Source organism: Bradysia coprophila, assembly GCF_014529535.1.
Source record: "Bradysia coprophila strain Holo2 chromosome X unlocalized genomic scaffold, BU_Bcop_v1 contig_12, whole genome shotgun sequence".
Taxonomy (NCBI): Eukaryota; Metazoa; Arthropoda; class Insecta; order Diptera; family Sciaridae; genus Bradysia; species Bradysia coprophila.
This window is the reverse complement of record NW_023503293.1, coordinates 2,506,094-2,530,696: the sequence shown is the minus strand read 5'-3', so window position 1 is coordinate 2,530,696 and position 24,603 is coordinate 2,506,094. Positions and strand designations below refer to the sequence as shown.

General features: G+C 33.9%; 2 protein-coding genes across 4 annotated transcripts; one reads left to right on the top strand and one right to left on the bottom strand.

Moving 5' to 3' along the window:
• Positions 1 to 1,084: 1,084 nt before the first annotated feature.
• Positions 1,085 to 24,424, top strand: LOC119067468 (torso-like protein). Of its 3 annotated transcripts, XM_037170458.1 has the most exons (6): positions 1,200 to 2,350; positions 19,749 to 19,885; positions 20,215 to 20,471; positions 23,447 to 23,623; positions 23,695 to 23,949; positions 24,017 to 24,424. In XM_037170458.1, the coding sequence occupies exons 3-6, from the start codon at positions 20,259 to 20,261 to the stop codon at positions 24,413 to 24,415; spliced, it is 1,044 nt and encodes a 347-aa protein (XP_037026353.1). In that variant the 5' UTR covers positions 1,200 to 2,350; positions 19,749 to 19,885; positions 20,215 to 20,258; the 3' UTR covers positions 24,416 to 24,424. The 3 variants fall into 3 exon arrangements, with proteins under 3 accessions (XP_037026354.1, XP_037026353.1, XP_037026352.1); XM_037170459.1 differs by lacking the exons at positions 1,200 to 2,350; positions 19,749 to 19,885 and adding an exon at positions 1,085 to 1,102 and having other exon boundaries at positions 20,225 to 20,471; XM_037170457.1 differs by lacking the exon at positions 19,749 to 19,885 and having other exon boundaries at positions 1,203 to 2,350; positions 20,225 to 20,471.
• LOC119067270 (oxalate decarboxylase OxdD-like) lies at positions 16,983 to 18,029 on the bottom strand. Its single transcript, XM_037170149.1, has 2 exons — positions 17,971 to 18,029; positions 16,983 to 17,887 (listed from the first exon to the last, which is right to left on the bottom strand). Exons 1-2 carry the CDS (start codon positions 17,996 to 17,998, stop codon positions 16,983 to 16,985), a joined length of 933 nt encoding a protein of 310 aa, XP_037026044.1. The 5' UTR covers positions 17,999 to 18,029.
• Positions 24,425 to 24,603: the final 179 nt, after the last annotated feature.

Genomic DNA, 24,603 nt, shown 5'->3' with positions numbered 1-24,603 from the left:
GGCACTGAGACACTCATTTTACACAGACAATTGTTGCTGCGAGTCTACATTACATGAAAAAGTGTTTTTATTTGAGGGTTACGATCGAATTCAAGGTCATCGGTCTGACGCGTCCTACCTCGTCCTGCATTTAATGTAACTCGTGCGTAAAATGTTTTGAAATCGTGAGATAATAGTCGGTCCACTGGCAAATATGCATAAAAATCACGAACAGAACGAAAACAAAACGTTTTTCAACTAGCAAACTACTCTTCCGACAACGAAAATCCGTGCTGAAAGATTGAAAGAGCCGCAACAAACAAATTAATTTCAACAAATGCAGACTATGCTACGGTTACACACGTCTCTTTATTGGTGTTAACGAGTCGGTAATATAATATCATTTAAAGGCCCGTATAGATGAAAAGTATCAATAACCCCGAGCAGATTGTTTTCTGTGCTGTAGACCGTTTCTTAACATAAACCAATTTTTAATGAGAATGTTGGTTAATGTCGCTATTTTACCGAAATTACGGTGCACTTCTTTGCATGTGTATTTTGAATTGGCAACTTTAATGTTAACTCAATTGCTCCCACTTTCATCATTGTAAACGGCTAAAACGTTATTGATGCTGTATACTAGCCTTGACGGCACAGAGCTACAGCGAAAAACTATTGGAACCTTAACTTCGCACGAGTCTCGCTTAAGTCTAACAATACGAGAAAACAACACAGAATCGTGTACACAAAATATACATCTAGACATTGTATATGCTGGTTGTAAAAATTGTACATAAATAATGATGTAACACTGGACGAAGGTTATTGTACATATGCACGTTGCTGTCAGTAATGCATTCATGTATTATGAGCAATGATGCACCAGTTTACTTGCAAACGCCATAGGTGTATGAGAGTTAACTTTCGTGTATACCAGCTAGTTCTATGAAATTATTATCGGACAAGTTGAACAACAACACAAAATAATTCGAACCGATGATTGTCGAATTTTTTTTTTTCTAATAATTCGTACAATTTGTGCAGATAGTTCACCATCATAGTGGTTGGTTTTTTTTCAATATTTTTTTTATCTGTCTGTAAGGATAACCTCGCCTTCGGCTCGGTACATATGTAACTTTCAATTAGTCAAAATAAACATTTTGGCCGAAGGTGCATAATCTGTATTTATATCGCACCGTCAATGAATAAAGAGAGTCAAAATCTGATTGTTCTTTCTTTCCGCATAACGTTATGCACAACAATACAATTGACAATATGAGTCAGGAATAAAACACCAGCTCTTATTTTTCGCACCACCAATCGACTCGCGCGCTACAAAACAAACCATAATATTATACCATAAAATAATCAAATCCAAACAACACAATTAAGCGACTCTGTGATATCTTCACAAAACATTCGATATTATTTTTAATGCTTTCAGCATTCAGCGCACAGCAAAGTCAATAAGAGTGAATAGTCTCATTCATAGTTGATTTGACCGTTGAGCTTATAACATATAACACTCAATTTACCGCCGTTGTTGTTTGTTGTCTTTCGACTGCGTTTTTCATTCAAAATCCCTTGTAAAAATTGGTTCGGTTAAAATGTGTTTTTGATTTTTTTTTCGAAATTTTTTGAACGTCGAATGTTTTTACAACATTCTGGACAAATTTGTGTGTTAGTGTGTGTGATTTTGTTTTGAATTTGGAAAACCAAAAATTTTTTTTCCTGTTATATCTCTTCTCTCCATCAAATGTAAATTCATTGGCTTAGATTTAATTTCAATTAACAATGAAATCGAAAGTATTGGAACAGAAACAGACCGTTTATATTCATAATAAGAAAATTGTGCAACTGAATTATTGTTGAACTGATCGGTGTGTGCTATTGGGTTGTTTGTTCGTGTATGCTTTAAAATTTTTATTAAAGAAATAAAAAAAAAAATTATGTTGTGAAAAGAACAATAATGTAAGCCGACTCAACCTTTCGAATTAAAACAGAAAAAAATAATAATTGTGAAATCTTCAAGGTGCACCTGACTTTGGCGGTTCTAGTGAATATAATCAAATAATAAAATAGTTCTGTAACAAGTTTGAACTGAAACATAAAATAAAAACATTTAATTATGACGACGATTAATGAGACAATGTAAAGAAAACCAATATTTTTGTGTGTTGCATTTGATATCAATTTTGTCTCTTCGTTCGGAATTTCCTATCAGTTGGTCGTATACTCTTCACAGCGGATACATCGAAATTGTTTTTAAAATAAAAACGAAGAGAGACGACATTATAATAATATAATCAAAATCAGTTGACAATCCGAATAACACAACAATCAAATTCAATTTATCACACTTATTATTATGGTTGGTATATATATCACAGTACATTTTTTAACATTAAAATAAATTATTTACAAAATCGGTTCTGATTTCTTGTAAGCAATTCTCTCTGTTAGCATCACATTCTATTCAATAAGACCGAATGGATGAACCAAGAACTCAATTGACCATTGGAATTTGTAATATTGTGTAAAGTCAAAATCGTTTCATTGTTATCGGATAGAGTCTGTCTGAGGGGGGCTTATTCAAGCAGTTATGTTCAAACTCCGCATTTTAATTTTTTTTTATTTAAGGCGAAGAACTTTTTATAAGAATCAGTTCAAGATCATAAAGAAATTCGCCTTATTTAGCTTATATAATCACCCAATCAGATTTCAATCTTTCGTGAGATCACTAGAATCACAAAAAAAAAAATTGAAGATCGTAATCTCAATGTTACAATCGAAAAAGTGTTCTTCTCATCTATGAATTGAAATTGAAAATAAATTTTATTTTTTAAATAATACAAAACACTTCCATCCACACAAGCCAACATTATATATAATTTATTGATGAATGTCTGTTTGCATTTCATTTAATATGTCAAGTTTTGCGTTTAAGAATATTTAACGACTTTTTGAACAAACATATTCCGTCTTTTATAAAAATTGATGATCAGTTTTACTCTCATACACACACTCGACGAGACGATATATATCTACGTATATATACAGAGTGATATGTTTATTCAGGTATTATAATATGGCCTGGCCAGTAATATTGCATAAAAGTGTAAGAAACCCAAAGCCATATTATTACTTAATCAATTTTTATCAATATTGATGGAATTCGCGTACATAACAGATTTATTAATTATTAAAAACAAAAATTCGATTAAAATACTATTTTTGCTAAAACGGTGTCACGATCTCCATCACTAGACATGGGATATTATTCATAAATACAAATGTTGAGTCGCAACGAAGATGAATTGGACGTAACAAAATTTATTTATCTCGTCATTCTTTTTTTGTTGTTATTATTGTGGTTTGTTTGTTCCGTGTACATTTTGTATATATAGTGATAGGGATACGTATTTTGTACTGTGCCTTTGAAGAAAGAATGTTTTCCATATCGGATTTGGTTATAACGAATCACTTCAACCGAGCTCTTAAATTGTAATTCATATGTTGCATTCGGTTTTGATTTTATTATTGCACATGTAAAACTATACTAAGATAGAGTCTCGATAGAGTCTATTTTTATCAAATTGCCTCCAACTGCATGCATGTCACTCCCTTTTTTTAACATGATTTTATTTTGGTTAGTGTAAATTTATAAATAGTTTAACGAAATCGTTCATTCGAATACGAAAACATTTTGTTATTCTCATTTTATGTACAAAATCCATTCGAATGATTCGGTGTGTGTGTTCAGGAATCTTTTGATTAAGATAACATAATGTCCTTTCACTGATAGCATTAACAATCTCACTTTGATGAGATTTACACTCAAATCTAATGCAACCTAGGTCAACAGTCGATCTTACATTTTTTGTTTCAAAAATTCGTTGAACTCTGACGACCCTGCAGGTTTGATAATTGAATGTCGAAGATTACAAAAATTTTTGTAAACTTTACTTCTCCGAAACGTGACTCAGAAATATACTCAAACACACTTTAAAGAAGCAATTGATAACCTTTGGGAACTCACTGAAAACAAGCAAGATATTTTCATCAGTAAACCAGCTATTGCTTCAACTGTTGGTTGTTCTAAACTACATCCTACATAATATAAGGAAAATTCATCAGACTGAATGTTTCTTTAATCCATAAATATTATCCACTTAAAATGCATTCTCGCTGGTTCTTATTGTTCTAAATGAATACTAAATCCAATTGATTCAAAGAAGTATACGTGACTGTATATAGCTGTGTTAGCTGCATCATACGTCGTACTTTTTTTTTCAACTATTTCAAAGAATTGGTGCATTATGCCCTCCTATCCAAAATGTTTATTTTGACGATTTGTCAAAATAAACATTTAGGAGGTGCATACACTATTTTATGTGCCGAGGACAGATGTAACGTAATAAACAAATTTTCCCTAGAGGAATAACATCGAGACGAGACCATCGTTCTAGGCAGATAATATATATTACACACTTGTCACGAAGAAGTCGAGTCTTGCCGAGACTGATAGTGACAAGTGTGTACTCTATTTTATCACATAAGCGAAAACGAGACAACTACATAGACCTGAAGTGTAATTTTTGAATTAAACTTCTAGTTAAGTAATTTTGACATCCGAACACCGCGCGTATGTGATAAAAAACTATTTAAGACCCTCGTACCTTAACTGATTGGATATCACCAGAATCTCCCACTACCGTCAGTATCTCATCCCTTACCTCTTTATTTAAAAAACCGTCAGTATCTCATCCCTTACCTCTTTATTTAAAAAAAAAACAATGACAGAATTTAAATCACTTTCTATTTCGTATAACGACCGGCAAATGCACCTTTCTTTCTGTGTGCCTGGAATAATCATAATCATAATCCATTTTATGATTGTTAGCGATTGATAATAAATTCGAATAAATATATTCGAATTTCAAGCGTGTGTCAAATTTTAAATCGAGGAAATGTTAATAACAATTATGTGCCTGAAGTGCATACTAAATTGAACGTGGTTGATAAACATTTTTACTGGAAACATTTGAGAAACCATATTACGTGAGAAAAATACTCAAAAGACGACACCATGTGATTATTCAGTCTGGTCTGGTTCCTTTCGATTATTGTTTCGTAATCAACTCTTTTTTTTTGTCATAAAGAAAGAGCGGTTTAGACATACAAGATCAGAGATTACCTCATAGCCAGAGGTGATTTAGAAAATATCGCGTAGTAATTATTGTGAAGTAATATTTTACATTGTGTCGTTCTACCATTCCTACCCATTTCAATCTCATTGGTAGACCTTTGCCCAGTCAGCTCCGATGTCCCTTTGCTTCTTAGATATTATCAAACAAATGATCAAATGAAAAGATCTCAGAGAGTATCGTCGAGTTCTTATCGGATTTTCAATATGTTCATCATTGTTATGAACATACAGTCGGTTCTCGCAATAATTGAAGATACATTTCTTACTTCAACCTTGTGGGTGAAATACTTAGACGTTTAGAACCAACATCAAAAACTATCTAAAAATTCACAGCTTCCCACTCTGGTTACTCATAGTCAACGAAATTTAATATTGTCATCGGATTACTAATCATCCTATCCCCTCAATAACAAAAAGTTCTACTTCACACTATTTCAGTCGTGAAAAAAAACCTAAAACGTTTTATCTAACAAGGAAAGTAAACAAGAACGACACGATCTTTGATCCTTATCTCCTATAGGGAGAACTAAACACGAAAGTTGAGAGTAAAAATATTTCTTTCCAAAAGTTCTGCATTTTTTAATTAGAAATTCTAATTAATGATAACAAGCATTAACGAAGCACCTGCTGTGTTAAGAAGATGCGAAAATCTCATTTTAAACTTAATATAAATTTATATTGGTGACGTGCTACCTTTGATCTTCATTCAACATAATTCATTTCATTAAAACAACTTTGAAATGCTTGTATTATAACCAATGGATTGTCTGAAAATGTTTTACGCTTCTCGTGACAATGATACACTCATTTAATTGCATTTTTATTGTTGTTTTATTAATTGTTGTCACAGAATATATAGCCAATAGATTAGAATAGATTTTATTCCGAATGGCGTTCAATGCAAAATTAATTCAAAATGTTTCGTTGAGAATGAACCTCGATCTTTATTTTCCATTTCAAAGACACTGTCTAATCAATCAAATGCCTAATAGTATCTCGCCTCGCCTGAACCGAATACACTCGTTAATGCATAATTATGACTGAATTTTATTTTTATTAATATCCGCATGATCATTAATTTGGACATACGAAAAAAAAGAGTTTCCTCAATTTTGCAAATAAATGGATCTGTGAGAAGGTCAGCTAACCCGATAAATTTCGACCTTAGATTTTTGCTAAAAAAAAAAATAATTAAAAATTCAAAGAAATGTAATAAAAATAAAAGATTTTTATCGGATGGTATTGTTATGGTGTGGTAGTCCTTTTGCCGCTATTGTGCAATGGTAATGACAATTCCAAGTCAACCATAATTTTGGTTTAAGCTCAATAATGAGTTCGCCGACATTCAAATGGGGCGTCCTGGTTTTTACACGTTTTTTTGAGACGTCACTTTGAGGTCAAATTAATCATGAATTGTATTGAATGCGAGGGGAGTTCGTTTCAGAGTCAGTAAATCACAACAAATATGAAACGACATTTTTGACTTTGTTGATTTACTAGAGATTTACTGGAGTGAGTCACCCCTCGATTGGTATCATAGCGAAAGAGGACCATTATTTACATTCACTCGGAAGTACTCCGAATTCATTAAAATAAGAAATTTTGAATTCTAAAATCTGTTATTAACATGACGAAATGGATGTCCAAATTTTCAAATATCCCTGATTGTCCCTATCTGTCCGTTGTTTCATACGCTTTATCAACCCCAAATCTGAGACAACATCCGAAGGTCTTATCCGGCAAATAAGGCTTCTTTCTTGTACATTACATTTTTATTGTTTTGCTCTTCATAATTGTGATATTAAAATGTTCACTCACCGTAAAAGTGACTCACAACAACAACAATAACAAAAAATCTTATTTCCGTTAGAATTATTGCCAAGAAAATTATTGTGGTTTAACAATTCGTTTAAATAAACGAAAAAAAAAATGTAGCAAATTTGCTGTAGCATAATTTTTCTGCACGACGATTAAATGTGCTCTGCACGACGGATTTTCAAACTGCTTAACATTAAAATCTAAAGGAAAGAAGTTAAAACAAATAAAATTCATGAAAAGTATATTAATCCAATTTCGGCGCTAAAAATTCAGTAAATCGATTTTTTGAGCGTTAGTTCCATGCATACCATTATGTGTGTATATATAATGCAGCACACTGATTGATATAATATTTGACTTGATTTAGTCTTAAGTCATACGAAGCATTACCCACATCGGTTTTTCGATTACAAAATTTTATTAAACCGGTTGCCTTAGGTTGTGTCTGCGGCGCATTTATCAATATGTATATAAATTAGGCATAATATAAATTGTATCGGTTTTTTTTTGAGAGAGAAACATTTCTACTTTTTAGATATTGTATAATTCCGATTTGAGTAAAAAAAGGCAGGCACACACTGGATAAATTAGTTTGCGAATTCAAGGTTGCAAATTGGAGGAAAAAGTGGCTAAAAATTGATATATGTAGACCCAATCAAAGTTTCATGAACTAAAAATATTACGTCAGTCATGTTAAGACACATGCTAATTTAGATCAAATATTTGTATTAGACCTGATTGTTTGAACTTCATCTTGGCATTCAGAAATAATATTTTTTTAGCTGGTCACATTAGGTTGGCACACATTAGATTTGGTGGTCGTTCACAAAAAAAAAGCTTTGCCGGTAAGAAGGGCACCGTGTCTTAATCGTAAATACTTATGACAGAAGTAACTTCTTAGCGATATTTTAAATTACAAATAAACATTCGAATTCACCTGAGAGTAGCTACTGCGTTACTTTCATTCTGGATATCTACATACTGTTCGAGCGTGATGATCTGATTTAGGAGATATTAGGTTAATGCAAGTATATGCATAGTAAAGTCATTTGTGAACGACACCTTACTAGTAACGATAGGTTGACCACAGAACCACAGGATATTTATTTTGAACGAATATTTTGTGAGATAGATAAACCTTTTGAAAAGATAATACAAAGACAATTATGGTTTGAACATTTGTATTTATAAATGAATTCCCATATCCGGTTCTAATGTGATAAGAGCTCAAATGCCATTTGAGTTAACATATTTTATCATTATTCCGGTTTGGGAAGTGTTCATGAAAAATCATGCTACAAGAATCATTCTCAATATTTAAATTAAGTTTTGTGATACACTGAGAGAAGGTCAGCCACTTGATGTTTTGCACAATATTTAAATGAAAAGGAATAATGAAAAATCTATGACGTGTCCTCTGCCTCATTTTCCGAATGTAGACCGTCACACACTAATAGTCCATTCATCAAGACGCCTTTGAAGATGCAGTTGTGTTTATTGTTTGAGTATAATCAACACTCACATAATTTACACCATGCCACTCGCTGCACGTGTGCGACGTAAGTTGTATGGGGACTGTTTGTTCTATCTACATCTATGGATGATACGAATTCACTGTAAAGTGAACCTGTTACATATGGCAAGCATATGACCAGTATATTGTCGGGTCTATTACTTCTATCGATCAAAGTATTTTTAACAAGTTGATTTCAAATCTAGTACTTCAATTTTTTTTATGACTATTTACGTGTTACGGCATGTTTCATTTTCATTTACATCGCCTAAACACGTAAAGCATTGTACTTACAAGGTTCCATTCCAAGTTGTTACTTGACAAGAGGGGAATACAGCCCACTTATCAAATACACAACTTGGAACCTCGGAAGTAATATACTAATAAATGAATAGCCCTATATGACAGGTTAATGACAGGTATTGTTAGTAATTTTCAGTTTTAATTACATTCTATACCTCTAGTTGAAATATTTATTAGCCTTTCAAAAAAAGGCCCGGCACAGGTTAGGTTCGAACAAATTCGAAATCAAAAAGTGTGAACATTTCATTAGGTTCATGTTTGTTTGCAGAAAATTTGAACCTGAACTTGAAAAGCTGAGTTTCTATAAAGCCTGATTAGGTTACATGAAATGACAAATTTCTGGTTTCCTGTTCGAGTGATAGTGATCATCAAAATATGGAACGAGAATAATTCAAATATTGAATATTTTTCGTTGTATATCAACGCACATAAAACATGAGTGGTACTCTAAATAGGTGATAGTGTATCAAACAAATTTTGGCACAAATTGAAAGAGTTTTTCATACAAAATAGTACTCTATTTGGTATGGGTCAGAAATCTTCCGTAGCAGCCTAACATTGCTATTAGAACATTTTGCATTTTTCAATTTTGACACAACAATTTTTAGTGTTTCGGTACTTAATTTATGGTCACTCGAAATTGAGGATCAATTTTATGTCAATTGTAAGTGCGAACACTAAAATTGTTCGGAGCATTTGCAAAATTTCTGACCCATACTATTTGGCAGCTGTCACCACGATCACTCATGCCTGCAGTGCGTTGAGTCATATTCAAAATCCAGGTTTTCCAGTTCACAGACTTTCAGAATTTTATTAAAGAAACCAAATCCAAGATCTTTAAAGAATTCCTTTATAAATATTCGTGCTGCACATTAAAACGACGTGGTTATTACAAAAAATAAGTCTTTTGATCCGAGGTGAAGCCGTTATAAACTATCACATAAAAGCGCGAATTTCATATAAGACCTTTCGTACCGAATGTGTCGAAAATTATATTTACCAACGCTTTTCTTAGGTGCGAGATCAGCTATTTACTCACCTTAGGATTATTTGTTTTTCTGCTGCAGAGGTTTTAAAAAAAAATGTTTCATAGAATCCCCGTCTAGAAGCATCCGATAAAAGAAATACTTTGAATAAATCTTCAATGTTGATCACCTGCATCATTTAAACGATAAGCAATAAAATAATTGTGTCAAGTATGATCAAAGGTGCAATAAAAACGCATCTCATGATCGAATCATGCAAAAATCAATTCTTTGACGAGAAATAGGTATGCATGAGATGAAAAAAACAGAGTCTCAGTTGAGTACATTCATACATAAATCAGAGATGTTATGCGTGCTGCGTGTTACGATTATAATATTTACCATTACGTCAAGGTTAGCAAGATGGAAAAAAAGCACACATTTTTAAATTTATCGATTCTTATACGAAAATTGTTGACATTTTTTTTATCATTTAAGGAAAAAGCAGTTCATTAACACCTCGTTTATACACATCATTTCTAAAATGGTGCTGCCTATAAGTACAATAATTATCGCTGCTCTCTAGCAAGATAAAAACGTTCTGTATACATACAAAATACGCGACACCATGTACGAAATACGGTTTTTAAAGCTTTACGATGATATACGGTTCCAAGCCAGCCTGATGATAGATTAAACGATATAGATGTGAAGGTCAAGGTTGAACTAGATTTAAAAAAATTGAAAAGCCCTTGATACTGATTATATTCAGAAAACAGGTGATGTTACGACATAATCTTTGAATTGAATTTAATTCATGTTTATTTGACTAAAGAGGTTGCATAAAAAAACATCACAATATTAAATATACGGCCTGATGATTACAAACAGCGTGTGTCACGGTGTCGCGCCTTCATATTGATAAAAATTTATGCTTGAAAATCATTATATTTCCTAACATCACTTCGGAATGCGTATAAACGATGTTTTTTTTATTAAATTGATCACACGCTGATTTCTTTCTAAAAAAAAAAAATTATTGAACATTTTGTAATGTGATCATAATTGATAATAAACATGAAATTATGAGTTTAACCCAGATATATAAATGTAGAGATATTTGCATTTTACAGAAGAATTGCATTGTTGCCTTCGAAAGTAAAAAAAAGCTCCCCAGATTACGATAAATTACTGAAATTGACGACAACAAAGCATTCCGTTCAGTTTAATAGATTGGTGATGTTAGACCAACAAAAATTATCCACCTAGAATTGATCAACTCTATAACTATAACAACCCACGGAAATTACTCCTTAGCTGGTGATATTTACGGTCATTTTCACATCCCTTTACGATTGAAATACCTTTCGTAGTTTGACGAATGGGATTTTCTACGTTGCATTCGGCTGCAATCTTCAGACTCGTAAAATAATCAAACTACTACAGACACCAGGGCATTTTATTGTCAGAAATTTACCGAATATTCGCTGAACTTATCGATTCATAAATTCGGTAAATTTCGGTAATTTTGAGAATTTCGGTAATTTTGGTAAATTTCGGTAAAAATTGATAAATTTCGAAAAGTTCGAGCATGAAATATTTTTTTTTTATCTTGCTAGCGAGAATATCTCTGGAACCACAGATTTTAAAATGACACACCGCTTTACTTTTATGCTTCATACATTATCCATGCCTTGTGAATTTCGAAATTTTTGTCGTAATTTAGATAGCACTTCGTTCGGGCTACAACTCGCGAAATTGCCTACAATCTACCGTCCACAACAGATGCGTAAATAACTATTCTTACCGATTTTTCCTACCCAAATTTTTCAATCATTTTTTTTCAATAACTATTGGATGACAAGATCGTGGCTTATTTCTAATTTCTTATTTCTACTACTACTAATTTACTTCAAAGCTAGGAAGCGTCATCGAAGTTTGCAGTAAAATAGCTGAACGTTACTTTAGGACAAATGAAGGAAATTTCTTTTTATGATTCCATGAGGGGCACCCTGGTAAAAATAACAGTCTCAGAAGACATTAGATTGGAGACTGCGAGTTTTCGAACTAAAAAAAAATCGTTTGAAAACTACAATGCATACGCTATTTTGCACAACAGTTCGGTTTAGCGATTGTAGAAAATGATTTCATCAGAAAGTCCTCAAAATCGAAGAAAATTCTCAAAAAATCCTCAGAAAACTAAAGAAAATCCTTTAAGCTTAGGAAGAACTTCGTTAAAAATCGATGTAAATCCTTGGAAATTCAGCAAAAATGGTAAAGAAAATCCTTAGAAAATCGTTGAAAATCAACGAAATTTACAAATATCTGCCCCTCGTGATTCTACCACTTCTACGATGGATATTATGTTTTGTAATGTTACGGTTGTAAAATTTGCGACAAGATTTTCTATCAACCATAAATCACAAACAAAATGTTTATTTAAACGTATCGTAAATGTATTGCCAAGTATTTACGATACGTTTAAACCACACTTAGAAGAAAAAATATTTCCCCAAAAAAAGCCCAGGGGAGTTGTGGACTTATTGTGTATATCTTTAGGATATCTTTGGGGTATCAATTAAAGCAATACGCTAATGATAGAAAATCTTCAGCGGCGCTAAAACTATTCAACAGTAGCTAATAACTCTTACGTCGCTAAGACAAATCAATAGCGAAATTACCTTGTATTTATCAACAATTTAATTAATTTCATTAAATGGTAATAATAATTGGGCATGTGTGTAGACAGATTAATATTATTAATCAACAGCAAGGCAACCTTTCCCCAAACAAATTAAATACCAGAACATTATGAATAAAAGATTTTTAAATGTTATCACAAACAAGTCACCTTTTGGTTCAATCATTCATCTTTAAATCCATAATATATATTCGATTAGCGTAACTAAGTATAAGATATGTTTTGCAATGTAGGTACATACTCACCGCTTTTTACATCAATTAGACAAGGTTATAAAGTATCGTATCATCTGACCGCTTTATTTGTTCGCTTTGTTTAACGAATCCGATATAAAAACCTAACTGATTTATTTACAATTAAAATCTTAAATATTATGCAAAATGTTTCGGTTCATATTTCGATGTAGTGTAAAAATGGCTCCAGTGCAACTGTGTTTCGTTTTTAATGTTTTAATTTGATTAACTAATGGTAAAAAGGTGTTACTCAATGTTTACCGAATCGATATTCAAAATTGAAGTCTTCCGTTTGTTTTACTGACGTAATCGTGTAAATTGTAACTCAACGTAAACACTAGTATCAACTAGTCCAAATCCACCAAATTATCCGAAATGTATTTGTTGTTGGTACGTTGACCATGGCATGTTATATCGTTGAAATTGTATATATATCTTACAGCTGTAATTTGCTGCGAATAAGTAATTCTTGAAGCGTACAACGCATATTAATTGTAGTTCATGGGTAAAGAGATATTTAACCAGATTATCACACACGGGGCCACGAAATTAGTGCTTGTACAATGTACAATGTTGATAATATCGGACAGAATTTTCGTACTTTAGTTTTACAATTTTGATTAATTACAGAACGGATTTCTAAATAGATTCGAATTGAGCTGAGAATATAACTAGCCGGTACATCGACCATTACTTCCTTCGACCTAAGTGTTTCTAATACAGTACGAAAAATGTAAGAAGTCACACTTTGAACGATTACAATCCAATTGATGTTATTCATTCCGTATGCGATATCCATTCTATTCCGAAAAGTGAAGCATAACATAGGTGATGTATGTAGAATGAATAAAGAGAATGGAATTGGTGACTTCTTATTTCTCTCCACCTGTCGGTCGATAAAAGAATATTTCTACTTCTTCAGTTTATGAGACTCTACACTAAGAACTAATTACCGAGAGTTCATTGACGGATTTGTCGTTAGCGGAGTACAAGAGGTGAAGGTCTGGTTTTCATTGAACAACGTCACCAGAAATTAGAAAATCAACAACCTGATCAAGGGAATTCGGAATCGTATACTTCCACCGTTACCATTGTGTCCTTGTTTTTCCACAAAGAAAATCGAATATTTTTATAGTTCCAAACATGTGGGTGTCAATTTGTTGTTAATGTAGTCACATTAGTTTACAAATTTTTAATTTATTTGCCGACTTGCCACATTTGCATTATTTTTATTTACAATTTACAATGTTTTCGCAAATGATTTCCACATAAAATATTCTTGAAATAAAAATTAATTTTATTTTACTTTCTATGCTGGTCTCTTGTTTGAAGTATAAGCTAGGTACTGGATGCATTGCATTTATATACAATGTTTTACATTGTGGTTGTACTTTTATTTACGTACTTACCTAAAGCAATGGACAATAACTGCGAATCATACACAGGGTACAATTAAAAACATAAAAGTCGACCTGTAGTTAGTTGACACGAATCTTGATATTTCACACTTTTTTCATTAAAGCTTTATATAAATAGCAAGGTCACCTGAAACACACCCAACACATAAACATAAAGAATAGTTTCCACTTTGACAGCAGCTCTCTAAGCTTTATTTTTACCAAGATAATTATTTTCTATTAAGGTCCAATAACCCATAACACTGCGCTACTACCGCTACTTCCTTCAAAGCAAATAGAGACAAAAGAACAAACGCTAATTTTTTGCTGACTTCACATCTCTGGACAGGCACAAATGGTTTTCTCTTGCTGTGACATTCTACTACGCCGTGTTTAAAACGTAATAGTAAACCTAATTAACTTCGTACGGGTCTATAAATCCTACAAAATCTCGGAAAATTCTATAATTTTTTTTTTACTTTTACGATCTCAGAAAAATCTGTCATGCTTTCAGAAAATCACGATCATTTGTACACTCAAATTTAGCATTATTAGCCCCGCTTCTGAACAATCTCTAATAAAATAACTTATGCGTTCTACATATTTCGCATCACCAGAGAAGACATGGAAGTCACAAACGACTTTTACTTACGCAACATTGTATTGCATTACATGTAAATCGAGTAAATCGACATCGAAATAATCGGTTTGCTTTGAACGTCTGTTCATTCGGTGGATATTTTTATTTTAAATAATTTGAATTGCAATTTTCTTAACACCATCAGTCACGATACAAATCAACAACTTGTCTAGCCCCCAATTTCATTATGCGTGGAATTAGTTCACAAACGAATTTTGAGAAACTGAAACACTCCTTTGGCTCGTCGTTCAAAGTTTTGAAAACGAAAGGTTTTTTTTTTTGATGAAGGACAAAACTTACGAAATGTACATTGTCTGGTTTACAGATATCGTACAAATTGATCCTAAAACTTAAGTATTAGAAAATCGGTATGCACCCTGTGTATGTCTTCCATTCATGGTGAAGGTAAACTTAGTCGTCTTTCATGCATTATATTGTTTTAGTGCAAATTTGTTTTATACAATGTGGAAATCTCACTTTGTTTATTAACTAACAAATAAATTTGCTGTTCTAACGTTAATTTACCAATAGAGCATGTTATGTACGATCGTTCAATTTCAATGTATCCGAACCGCACCGAGTAAATTGTCACATAGATTTTGTTGAATCTAATTTTGTTCTTTACTGTCGATGACATAGCTGTTCTTTATGAACTTGAAAAAACAATTCAACTATGTTAAAAAAAGCAAAATAAGACTGGCGAGTAACAGTTCTAAGAAAGTTTGGTAGTCAGCACAATTCGTGCCGTCTAAATCATTTTTATTTATTGACAACAACTAACAGCAACTATACGAAGAACTATGAGTAGTTTTGAATGAGTTGCGGCACTTCTAGTGCAGTAGGTATGCCCTTTTAGCCTTTGTCATAACTACATTTTGGCTTTTGATTAGGGTTATATGACGATCTAGAACGTTTTTCTAAGTGATTTCAATGAAAACTGAGTTAACAATAAACAGATGAATTCCAAGAAAGCTCGACTCACACTGTAGGTCCTACAGTCTACATAAAACTTATAGCACGGTTGCCAGGCCGATCCACTGACGTAAGATGAACAGAATGGGTACATGTACGTTGTTTCCCAAGCTAATTGACGGCCGTGAGGACTACGTAACTACATCCACTCTCCTTTGCTTATAGTCCCGAGAGGTGTCGTTCGGTTCTAACATCGAAGGAACTTTGTAACTTGTTGAAGCCCGTTTGATGAGATCGTTCAGTGCAGAATCTGCCGACACTTTTAATGCATTTCAGATTTGTGTTTGAGTCAATTTCATTTAACTAATTTTGATATTTGCAAGTCTGCCGCATGATGTTCGTACATTTGACTTCGAATTTTAATGACAACTGCTTGCAGTTCCGCTCCTACTTCAAGGAAATTCCTTCAGTGACCTTACATCTTCTTGGGATCAAAAATATTATTGGGATCTCATGTTGCCTCATGGTAGTTGATCTACATCAAGCATGAACCATGTTAACAATAGCTGAACGAATAATCGAACAGAGACATTAATGTTCGAGATAAGGATTTATAGATTTCTAAGGTACAGTCACAAATTGAAACTGGGTCTGGAAAACCAAACCAGATATAAGGCGTAGAATTGGTCTTGGATGGTTAACTGTGGGAAACTCAGGCTTTTCCAAAACAAAATGAAAAATAGTTTGAAACATCAAGTGTTCGATGAGTGAGTCCTAACGTATGCTAACGTATGTTTTCGCTTCGTTAACATTTACCGAAAGCATCCGAAAACAAATTTAGAGTTGCACAAAGTCGAAGTGAAAGAAAAATGGGGAGGCCTACATCCAGCAGTGGATACAAACAGGCTGAAAAAGAAGAGGAAGAAGTAAGGTTGCCTCAAGGGAAATTTGTAAAATGGCATTTTGTGCTTTATTTTGATTTCATTTGATTTCACTCCCTGATTGGAGTCTTGTCTTTATCAATTGATTTAAGAAAATTGAGTCCTGTATGTAAGTGGCTATTAACGAGCGTAGTCGGTGTATGAGCTAACCAGCTACCCAAAGATATATCTTCATAGTAGGGAGTGGCAAAGACTTCAAGAAAGACCAAGTCGACATTGCCAGTATTTTCAACGTAGTGTCCTAATGACTTTGGGATGTATCCCACGTCGCCAGTTTGAAAATCCAATGTCCTTGCTTGACCGTTTCCATAAAAGACAGATGTACGGCCTTCACCTAAGAACACTCACTACACCAACTTAATCATGGCATTTTAAGCAGAAAACTTGCCTTCGATATAATACTGCCATTCATCATCATTAGGATGCCAGTGTAATTCACGTATCGTTCCAGGCTTAAGTCGGACAATTGCAGCTGCTGTATTAGTAGCGGGAAAATTATTTTTATCGATTATCTTCACCTCCCCCCCACACAGTGTAACATTGGGCTTCATTTTGCTTGCGAAGAATGCTAGAGAATGCGGCATTGGTCCTGTGCCCCGTTCCGCTTCTGCCCTTTCTATCGCCAATGGCTTTGGAAATTCTGCTCCAAATATGTATAGGCTCTTTCTCGGCAAGTTATTGAAAACGGATTTTGAGACACCGAAGTTTTTAGCCAACACATCTCGAGGAATGTGATTCAACCAATCGCTGAGGCCAAATGTTTGAAGCGGATTGAACATGCCATTATCGAATACCAGTACGAAAAACGCACCATTTCGTAAGCCCTGAATAGAATGTGGGACACCGCCCGGAAAAAACCATAGATCACCTTGCTTTACATCGTCGACAAACGCACGACCAAGCTCATCAACGGCTGTTACACGCGCTTCACCATAAATCATGTAGGCCCACTCTGAGTCTACGTGCCAGTGAAGTTCCCGCACACCACCCATAATCAATCTCATTTGGACTCCGCTCATTTTTTTAGAAATCGACAATTCCCTTGCGGAAACCTGTCGTGCCCATCCATTGGCGTATATGTTTCGCGGGCTTAATGCAAATGGATATTTAAATGGAGGCTGGCCACCATTATCAGTTAGTGGCGGATTGAACGACGTAGGGAATAATTTCTCTTCTCGATTGTTGAAATACTTATCTGGTATGGTGTCATTCATTGATGCCTGATCATAAACCTTAGCTGCACAAGGAGCATAGTCTGTTATAGCCAGTGATATACCTGAAAGCAAGACGTGCAGCTGCAGCTAAGCTATTGCGACAGAAGAATATAAAAAAAAAATTAAAAGTGCTAATGTGTAATACCTAAAACGATCAGAGACTTAAGACGCATTTCGTGTTATACTATACTGACTTTACTTTCGTGAAGCACTGAGCTTTTCCTTTGTGACTCGTTATTTATATCGTGCGCCTGCAACGCGTACTTTTACATATCAGTTGGTAGACGGAAATATTTCTATGCAATTAATATTCAGTTCGTGAGGCTTAAGCGAACCGATTCGTGTTCAGTATTTTCATATTTGAAGCGAAATGTCACATTTACTCGTGTGACTATTATAAGGCTTCCAATTTTTATTTTGTTCTTGCACAAACACGAGTAGATATCTTCTCGGTAGTTACACGATTGTCAGCATGCGATAGCAAAATGACAAATTTTGTTACATTTCGCCTTTGATTCGTCAAAGGTTTACATCCATAAACTGTGACTAACCTTGTAGGGGTTGGTTATTCTCTGCCACTGTAGCCATGCCCTGATGAGACATGGATAACTTTTGAACGTTGTGTTCAGAAAAGATGTTGCTACAAACGTATTGAGTAAGAATTTTGCGGATGTTTTGATTTTCACAGAAACTATTGACCAAGATCAAGACTCAATTTTACCTAAATTTTAACAATTTTCTTTCTAACATATATCCTTGACTTTAACCAACGCACTTCAAGCAAAAGTGCTATTAATGACAGCTGCCAAATAGAGTACTGTTTTGTATGAAAAAATTGCCCAAATATTTTTACAGTGCCAAAATTTGTTCGATACACTGTTCAGTTTCAGTACCCTATTTAGAGTACCACTCATGCTTGAAGTGCGTTGCTTTAACCAATATTTTGTTATGAAAATAAAAAGATCTTCAAAATTTTACCTCAATACGTTGATAGCGAAACCTTTTCCCGTTTGTCAGATAATGTCAGAGTTCAGCGAAATTGTTTTCTAAGAAAAAAAAAACTATTTTGAACCCAATAGAAAAAAAATCTTACGCAATCTTACGCACTGTAACGCAGGCATTAAAAACAAAACCAGGAAAAACATTTTCTTTGCACAAATGCCACAGTTAAGTGTGAACGAGAGCTTCAAAATACAACGAAATATGTCAGCAATGATTTCTAGTATTGTTTTTTTTAAGCTACAACAACACATTCTTATCTAAATTTTTGCCTTTTTGGGTTAATTTTGAACAATTCACTTTTTTGTGGGAAAAGTGATAATGCAAATATTTAGTCAAGAATGTGTTGCAAGATCCAAGGATCAACAACAAGGTGAGGTCATTATATAGGCGGGAAGACACCTTTTTCATACAACAAAATTCACGAAATGCGAATTTATTTGATTGTGTGAAATTTTTTTTGTTTTTTTATTAGAAAATGGTGTGTCACCCGCTTATCATAATCCGCACGACCTCTTACAGTTTATAGCCTTGGCAAAATAGCTTAAAGAGTTTGAGACAATATCAAAAACTGCGCACTCCGCTGTCCAAACCTTCACTTAATATTGTCATGTTGACTTGAAGACGGTCATGAGAAATCAAAATTAATAAAACGAAAATAGTCTAGAACGAATTCTTGGAAGACGCAAAATGTTAATGCTCGTGTGCACCGTGAAATAGAATAGATTGTTTGCCTGGCCATAAGAGACCATAAACAAAACAATTTACTTATTTTAGATATTATTTGACGTTGGTGACTTAATTGGTAGAAACGATCTTCTTAAATTGTTGTCATAGTACTTTATCTCTATCGCTGGGAAAGTATAAGTTCCATCGAAACAAAAAGTTTTGAATAAAGGTGTTGATGAAAACGTATTCACATAGTTACAACTGGAGTTGCTCTCCGAAATCTTTATCATTCAAACAAGTAGAGGATACGTAACGACAACGTCAACTTCACAATTTTACAACATATTTGATTTGTCGTGATGTGAATATAAGAATCACTCTTCTTACACGTTAAGAATACAGATTTTTTGTTTTTCAAATTCTTCAAACTTGATTGTTCAGTATTTCCTTTTACTATAAAAAATTGGTTTAAAAAAAGAACCGGTAAAAAGTGCCAATTGAACTCAAATCATCTGAGTGCTTCCCAAATTTAAAAGCAATTGAAAAGAATCTTATTTTTGCTGTCCGAATAGATGACTTGGTTTTATCCACATTGTTCCTATATTTAACTTTATTTTTTAATCGACTTTCTGTAACTTTTTTTTAAATCTACCGCATCCATCAATTCGCATGAATTTGCCATTTTAAAGGATTTCGATAAATTTCAACCAAATTTTTTCTCCTAATTACAGGTCACCGCGTAATGTGCTTAGTAACAAATGAACGATGAATCAACTTTTAAAAACCATTGGCATCGCAGGCGTCTTATTCCTATTTGTTAGTGACCTATGTTTTGGAAAAACCGAATCCAAACTTCGTGTTGGCAAAGCAATCAACGTGTTCGTTCGTTATGGATATTTGAGCATATCGATGAAAGTGATATCGTACAACGATACCGAAAAGTGGCTTTTCAAGGAGCCAACAAATAATGTGTTTCGGGTTGGTATTCTTTTTAATGGGAATATGATCTCATTGCACCGCTCTAACTATTCATGATTCAGATTCAAACAAAAAATTAAACTTTTGTGACTTGTAAGAAAATGTTTGAAATCGGTTAGGTAATACGAAAAACTTGCTACTCATCCAATCAAAGTATTATATTACTGGAAATACCAGTTCTATGCTAATTTTAAATTAATCAACGTGGTATACGACGAGATGGACTCTTGTTAATTTTCAGATGTTCAATTATGTGAATTTTTTTTCTGTAATTATCAAAGTTTCTCAAAAAATTATAATTGTGGTTGCGGTGGAGCTAAACGAAATATTCTTCTAAAGTGGCTTTATTGTTATTACGACTGTATAAACGTCTATAACCACTGTGGCGAACATTATCGTCATAATAATGACTAAGGTCAAGTTTAATTTATTCGTTATTGAAAGACGCTAATTACAAAAATAAATCAAATACCAGCAGATACACATAAATGATGTAGTATATCATCGTAGTATTATATACATTTACATTATATACACAATGCAACGACTTCTCATGATTGGGATTTTACATTGTTGTATCTCAGACGTTCAAAGATGATTTCTCACTTTATTTTATTGAAATGTGTGAATTTCAATTTCGTTTGTTAAGCTTACCTAATAAACATAATTCGCTTCGCAAAAAAGTGAGAAACTTGAGATTTTGATGTTCTAAACAGCTAAAGAAATGTTTTTACAAAAAAAAATGAAATAAAATGTTGCAGCTTTGGTATTCTCAGTGGTCATACGAGTTTTTCTGTGATTTTGCAGTGTGACTGATAGAAATAAGAGAAGACACTAATTTCGACACAGGCCCGTAACTAGCCGTTCTTGGGGTTGGCATTGGCACCTCTGAAAATTTCTTTTTAAATTAAAATTTAATTTTTTTTTAAATTTCGCCATATAAAAGAAAAATTATCTTCGATTTGCCACCCCCCTGAGTTTCCCTGAGTTGTCTGGCTAGTTACAGGCCTGTTTCGACAGTTTCAGTCGATTGATACAAATATTGTGGAGCACTTTCAATAAACTGAACTGGAAGTGTAAGGCATGAGTTTTGGTCTCTTAGGCTTTATTCACCCAAATAAATTGAAATTCAATATAGGCAAGGCGCAAATGAGTACAAAATCGTAAAAAACGTAGATTCCTTTTCTGCTGTGTACAATGTACTGTGTACAATGGGCTGTAGGGTTCCCATTTTTCAATTTTGAAAAAGAGGACATTTCGGCATCAAAAAAAGGACAAAAAGAGGACGCCTTGACATTAAAAAAAAGGACGAAATAGTATGTTGTGTTACAAGTATTGTAATGTTGATTTTTTCAGCACTAGACCCAAGTTTTCCTTACGAGCGGAGCGAGTAAAGAAAATTGGGTCGTGTACTGAAAAAATCTCATTACAATACGTGTAACACATCATGCTTTGTGCCAACCGAGAATTGAAATAGACAAATGCACAAAAATTCAGAATTTTCATTGTAAACAATCACTCTTCGAATTTGATCGATCACGTTGCTTTGCATTTTTTTTAAAACGAATGCTGTAATAACTCATACGAATTTCATTTCAACACTGGTTTGAGTGTTGTAATAAGCCATGAAAACGGGTGTTGTAATTTTGGACATTTCAATCTAGTTATCGATATTGAAATCCGTCGTATTTCAATTCTCGGTGGCACAAAGTGAATTTCTGACACGGAATTACAGCAACTGTACATGCTCTTTGTGCAACTATTTTGTAATTTACACCAGTTCATGCTAAAAACAAAAAATTCTGCGTACAATATGCATTGAAATCTTCCTGATATTCTTTGGATTCCTTCTCAGTGATAAAATCCACTCCATATTACCTGAATACAGACTTCGTTCAGCTACGCTGTTCTTGTAAAATGACTAACTTTTATTTTAATGTATGAAAAAATGAGGTAGTAAAGAATGCGAGCGGAGCGAGCGAATTTAATTTTTGTGATGGAAATTTCGTTGTATTACCGTTCAGAGATTCTAGGACAGAGAAGATTATTAGTTAATTCCGCGCTGCGAAAAAGACGACAAAGACGACGTCTTCTTCAAAAAAGTGATGTTCTTAGAATTTTTGTAAAAAAGAATAACGTGATGAAAAAAGAGGACATGTCCTCTAAAAAGAGGGCGAATGGGAACCCTAAATGTACATAGATAACGAAATAGCGTACGAGCTTGCAAGAGAAGCTTCAGATACCCCGCTATGTGGAAAATAAAAAAATCACAGTGAACCAACAGGTCACTGCTCTCTGAATCACTAGCAAAATGAATAGGCTTCAACGACCCTTGTCTTACCCACTTTATCCTAATCCTAATGCACACAGTTAAAATATAGTGTCACTTTAACGGATGTAGGGCTTTAAGCTTTCATTAAGCTTTCCAAAAATGTTCCAGTAATGTTGAACGAACATCATTGAATACGGCACATCTTTAACTGTTTTAGTGCTCGAAGCAGATCTGATCGGATCTGAAAACTGAAAATTCGAATCTGGAAATTTTCGGATCAATCTTAAATCTGAAAATCAGTATGACTAAACAAATACTAATTTATTAGAAATTGATGAACTGCAAGGCTCCGCGAGTGTGCCCCTGCACCAAATATTTCTATAATAGTAGCAAGTTTTGGAATTTTAAATTTTATTCTTGGGACTTCAGATCGCTTCAGATCATTCACATTGGATCAGATTCAAGTCTTCAGATTTCAGATCAGAATCAAAATTTTCAGATCACATTCAGATCGGGTAAATTTCAGGTCAATCTGGAAAAATTCAGATTGATCTGATCTGTTCCGAGACATAAACTGTTTGAACATCTTAATCGCCAGAATATTGATTTTCTTCATTATCTTACTCCTTTCATTTAGTATTTCGAAATCTCCATTCAACAACTAGCTAGCAAATGAATGACCATGATCGTAACTCCATTTCAGGGTATCGACGCATTAGCCGTAACTACCGAAGAAAATGAGCCGGGTCAATTCCACGGTGATTTTCATATGGAATTTTGTGACAATCGAAAGCAGCTATTCCAAGCATATTTTCGTGATTTCACAATAGAAAGACTGGATAATCCTTGGCAAGCATTTACAGGAGGTTGGCATTTAGAAGTGCGTACCTATTTAACAGTAGAAACCGGCGCAGAAATGGAACACTAAATTTTCTCTTCTTATTTTATCAGGTGGCTGCTCGTAAATTAGGAATTAATTCATCATTTATCAAAGGAGACTTTTGTTACGTTCTAGTCAGAGTATCTCGTTTCCGTGAAACGGGTCGATTATCGCGACCAATTCCACCAAATCAAATACTGTACGAAGATGTATCCGCTCGCATACGTAATATGTCAATTGGTGATACAACATCAACGGTACAATTTATGAATAGCTTTGGAACGCATTACATCGATTCATATGTAACTGGAAATTCACTGTACCAGGTATGTGTTAAACGGCCTAAATATTCCGTTCGGTAATTTCATTAAAATGTCTTTCTCATTGTTCCAGGTGTTTGTTTACAGCAAACAGAATTATAAGCACATTAAAGAACGGCTAAAAGCACGCGGTGTAGCTGCTTTGTCACGGTTAGATCTTTACAATTATTTCGCCCCATGGTATGCTGAACATCTAGGCCAAATACGAAGCGCTAGCGGTAACACAACCATCGAAACATGGGCTCACAAAAAACTTCGACTTTCGTACTACTTATTTACGTATGTCAGTTTACTGAAGTTACACGGCAATGGTGGACTGTTGCGTTCGCTGGACGGTCTTCTAGGCAATGAAGCCATCTTAGCATTAGATTTAAAAGCATTGACAGTTATGTTCAAGGAGCCGGATAAACGTGAATGGTTCCAAGAGATTATCGACAATTATCTGAAACTGTGGGAAGTCAATATGTGGTAAGGGGGACAAGGGATGTAATTTTGAGGGTAAGGGATGAAATGATTTGAAGAAATTTAGTTCCTCAATGAGAAATGAATGGGCGTTTATCGAACGCTTTTCGACTCATCTATAATTACAATAGGAAAACTGTTTCGTATACTGTAATATTGAAACGGAACAGTATATTAAGTAGACGCGTACATTATGTA

Coding starts and splice junctions, on each gene's coding strand:
- LOC119067270 (XM_037170149.1), bottom strand. CDS start 17,998: ATGCGTCTTAAGTCTCTGATCGTTTTAG. Junction 17,888..17,970: donor TAAGTCTCTGATCGTTTTAG/GTATTACACATT, acceptor TCTTGCTTTCAG/GTATATCACTGGCTATAACA.
- LOC119067468 (XM_037170459.1), top strand. CDS start 20,259: ATGAATCAACTTTTAAAAACCATTGGCATCGCAGGCGTCTTATTCCTA. Junction 23,624..23,694: donor CAGGAGGTTGGCATTTAGAA/GTGCGTACCTAT, acceptor TTATTTTATCAG/GTGGCTGCTCGTAAATTAGG. Junction 23,950..24,016: donor CTGGAAATTCACTGTACCAG/GTATGTGTTAAA, acceptor TCATTGTTCCAG/GTGTTTGTTTACAGCAAACA.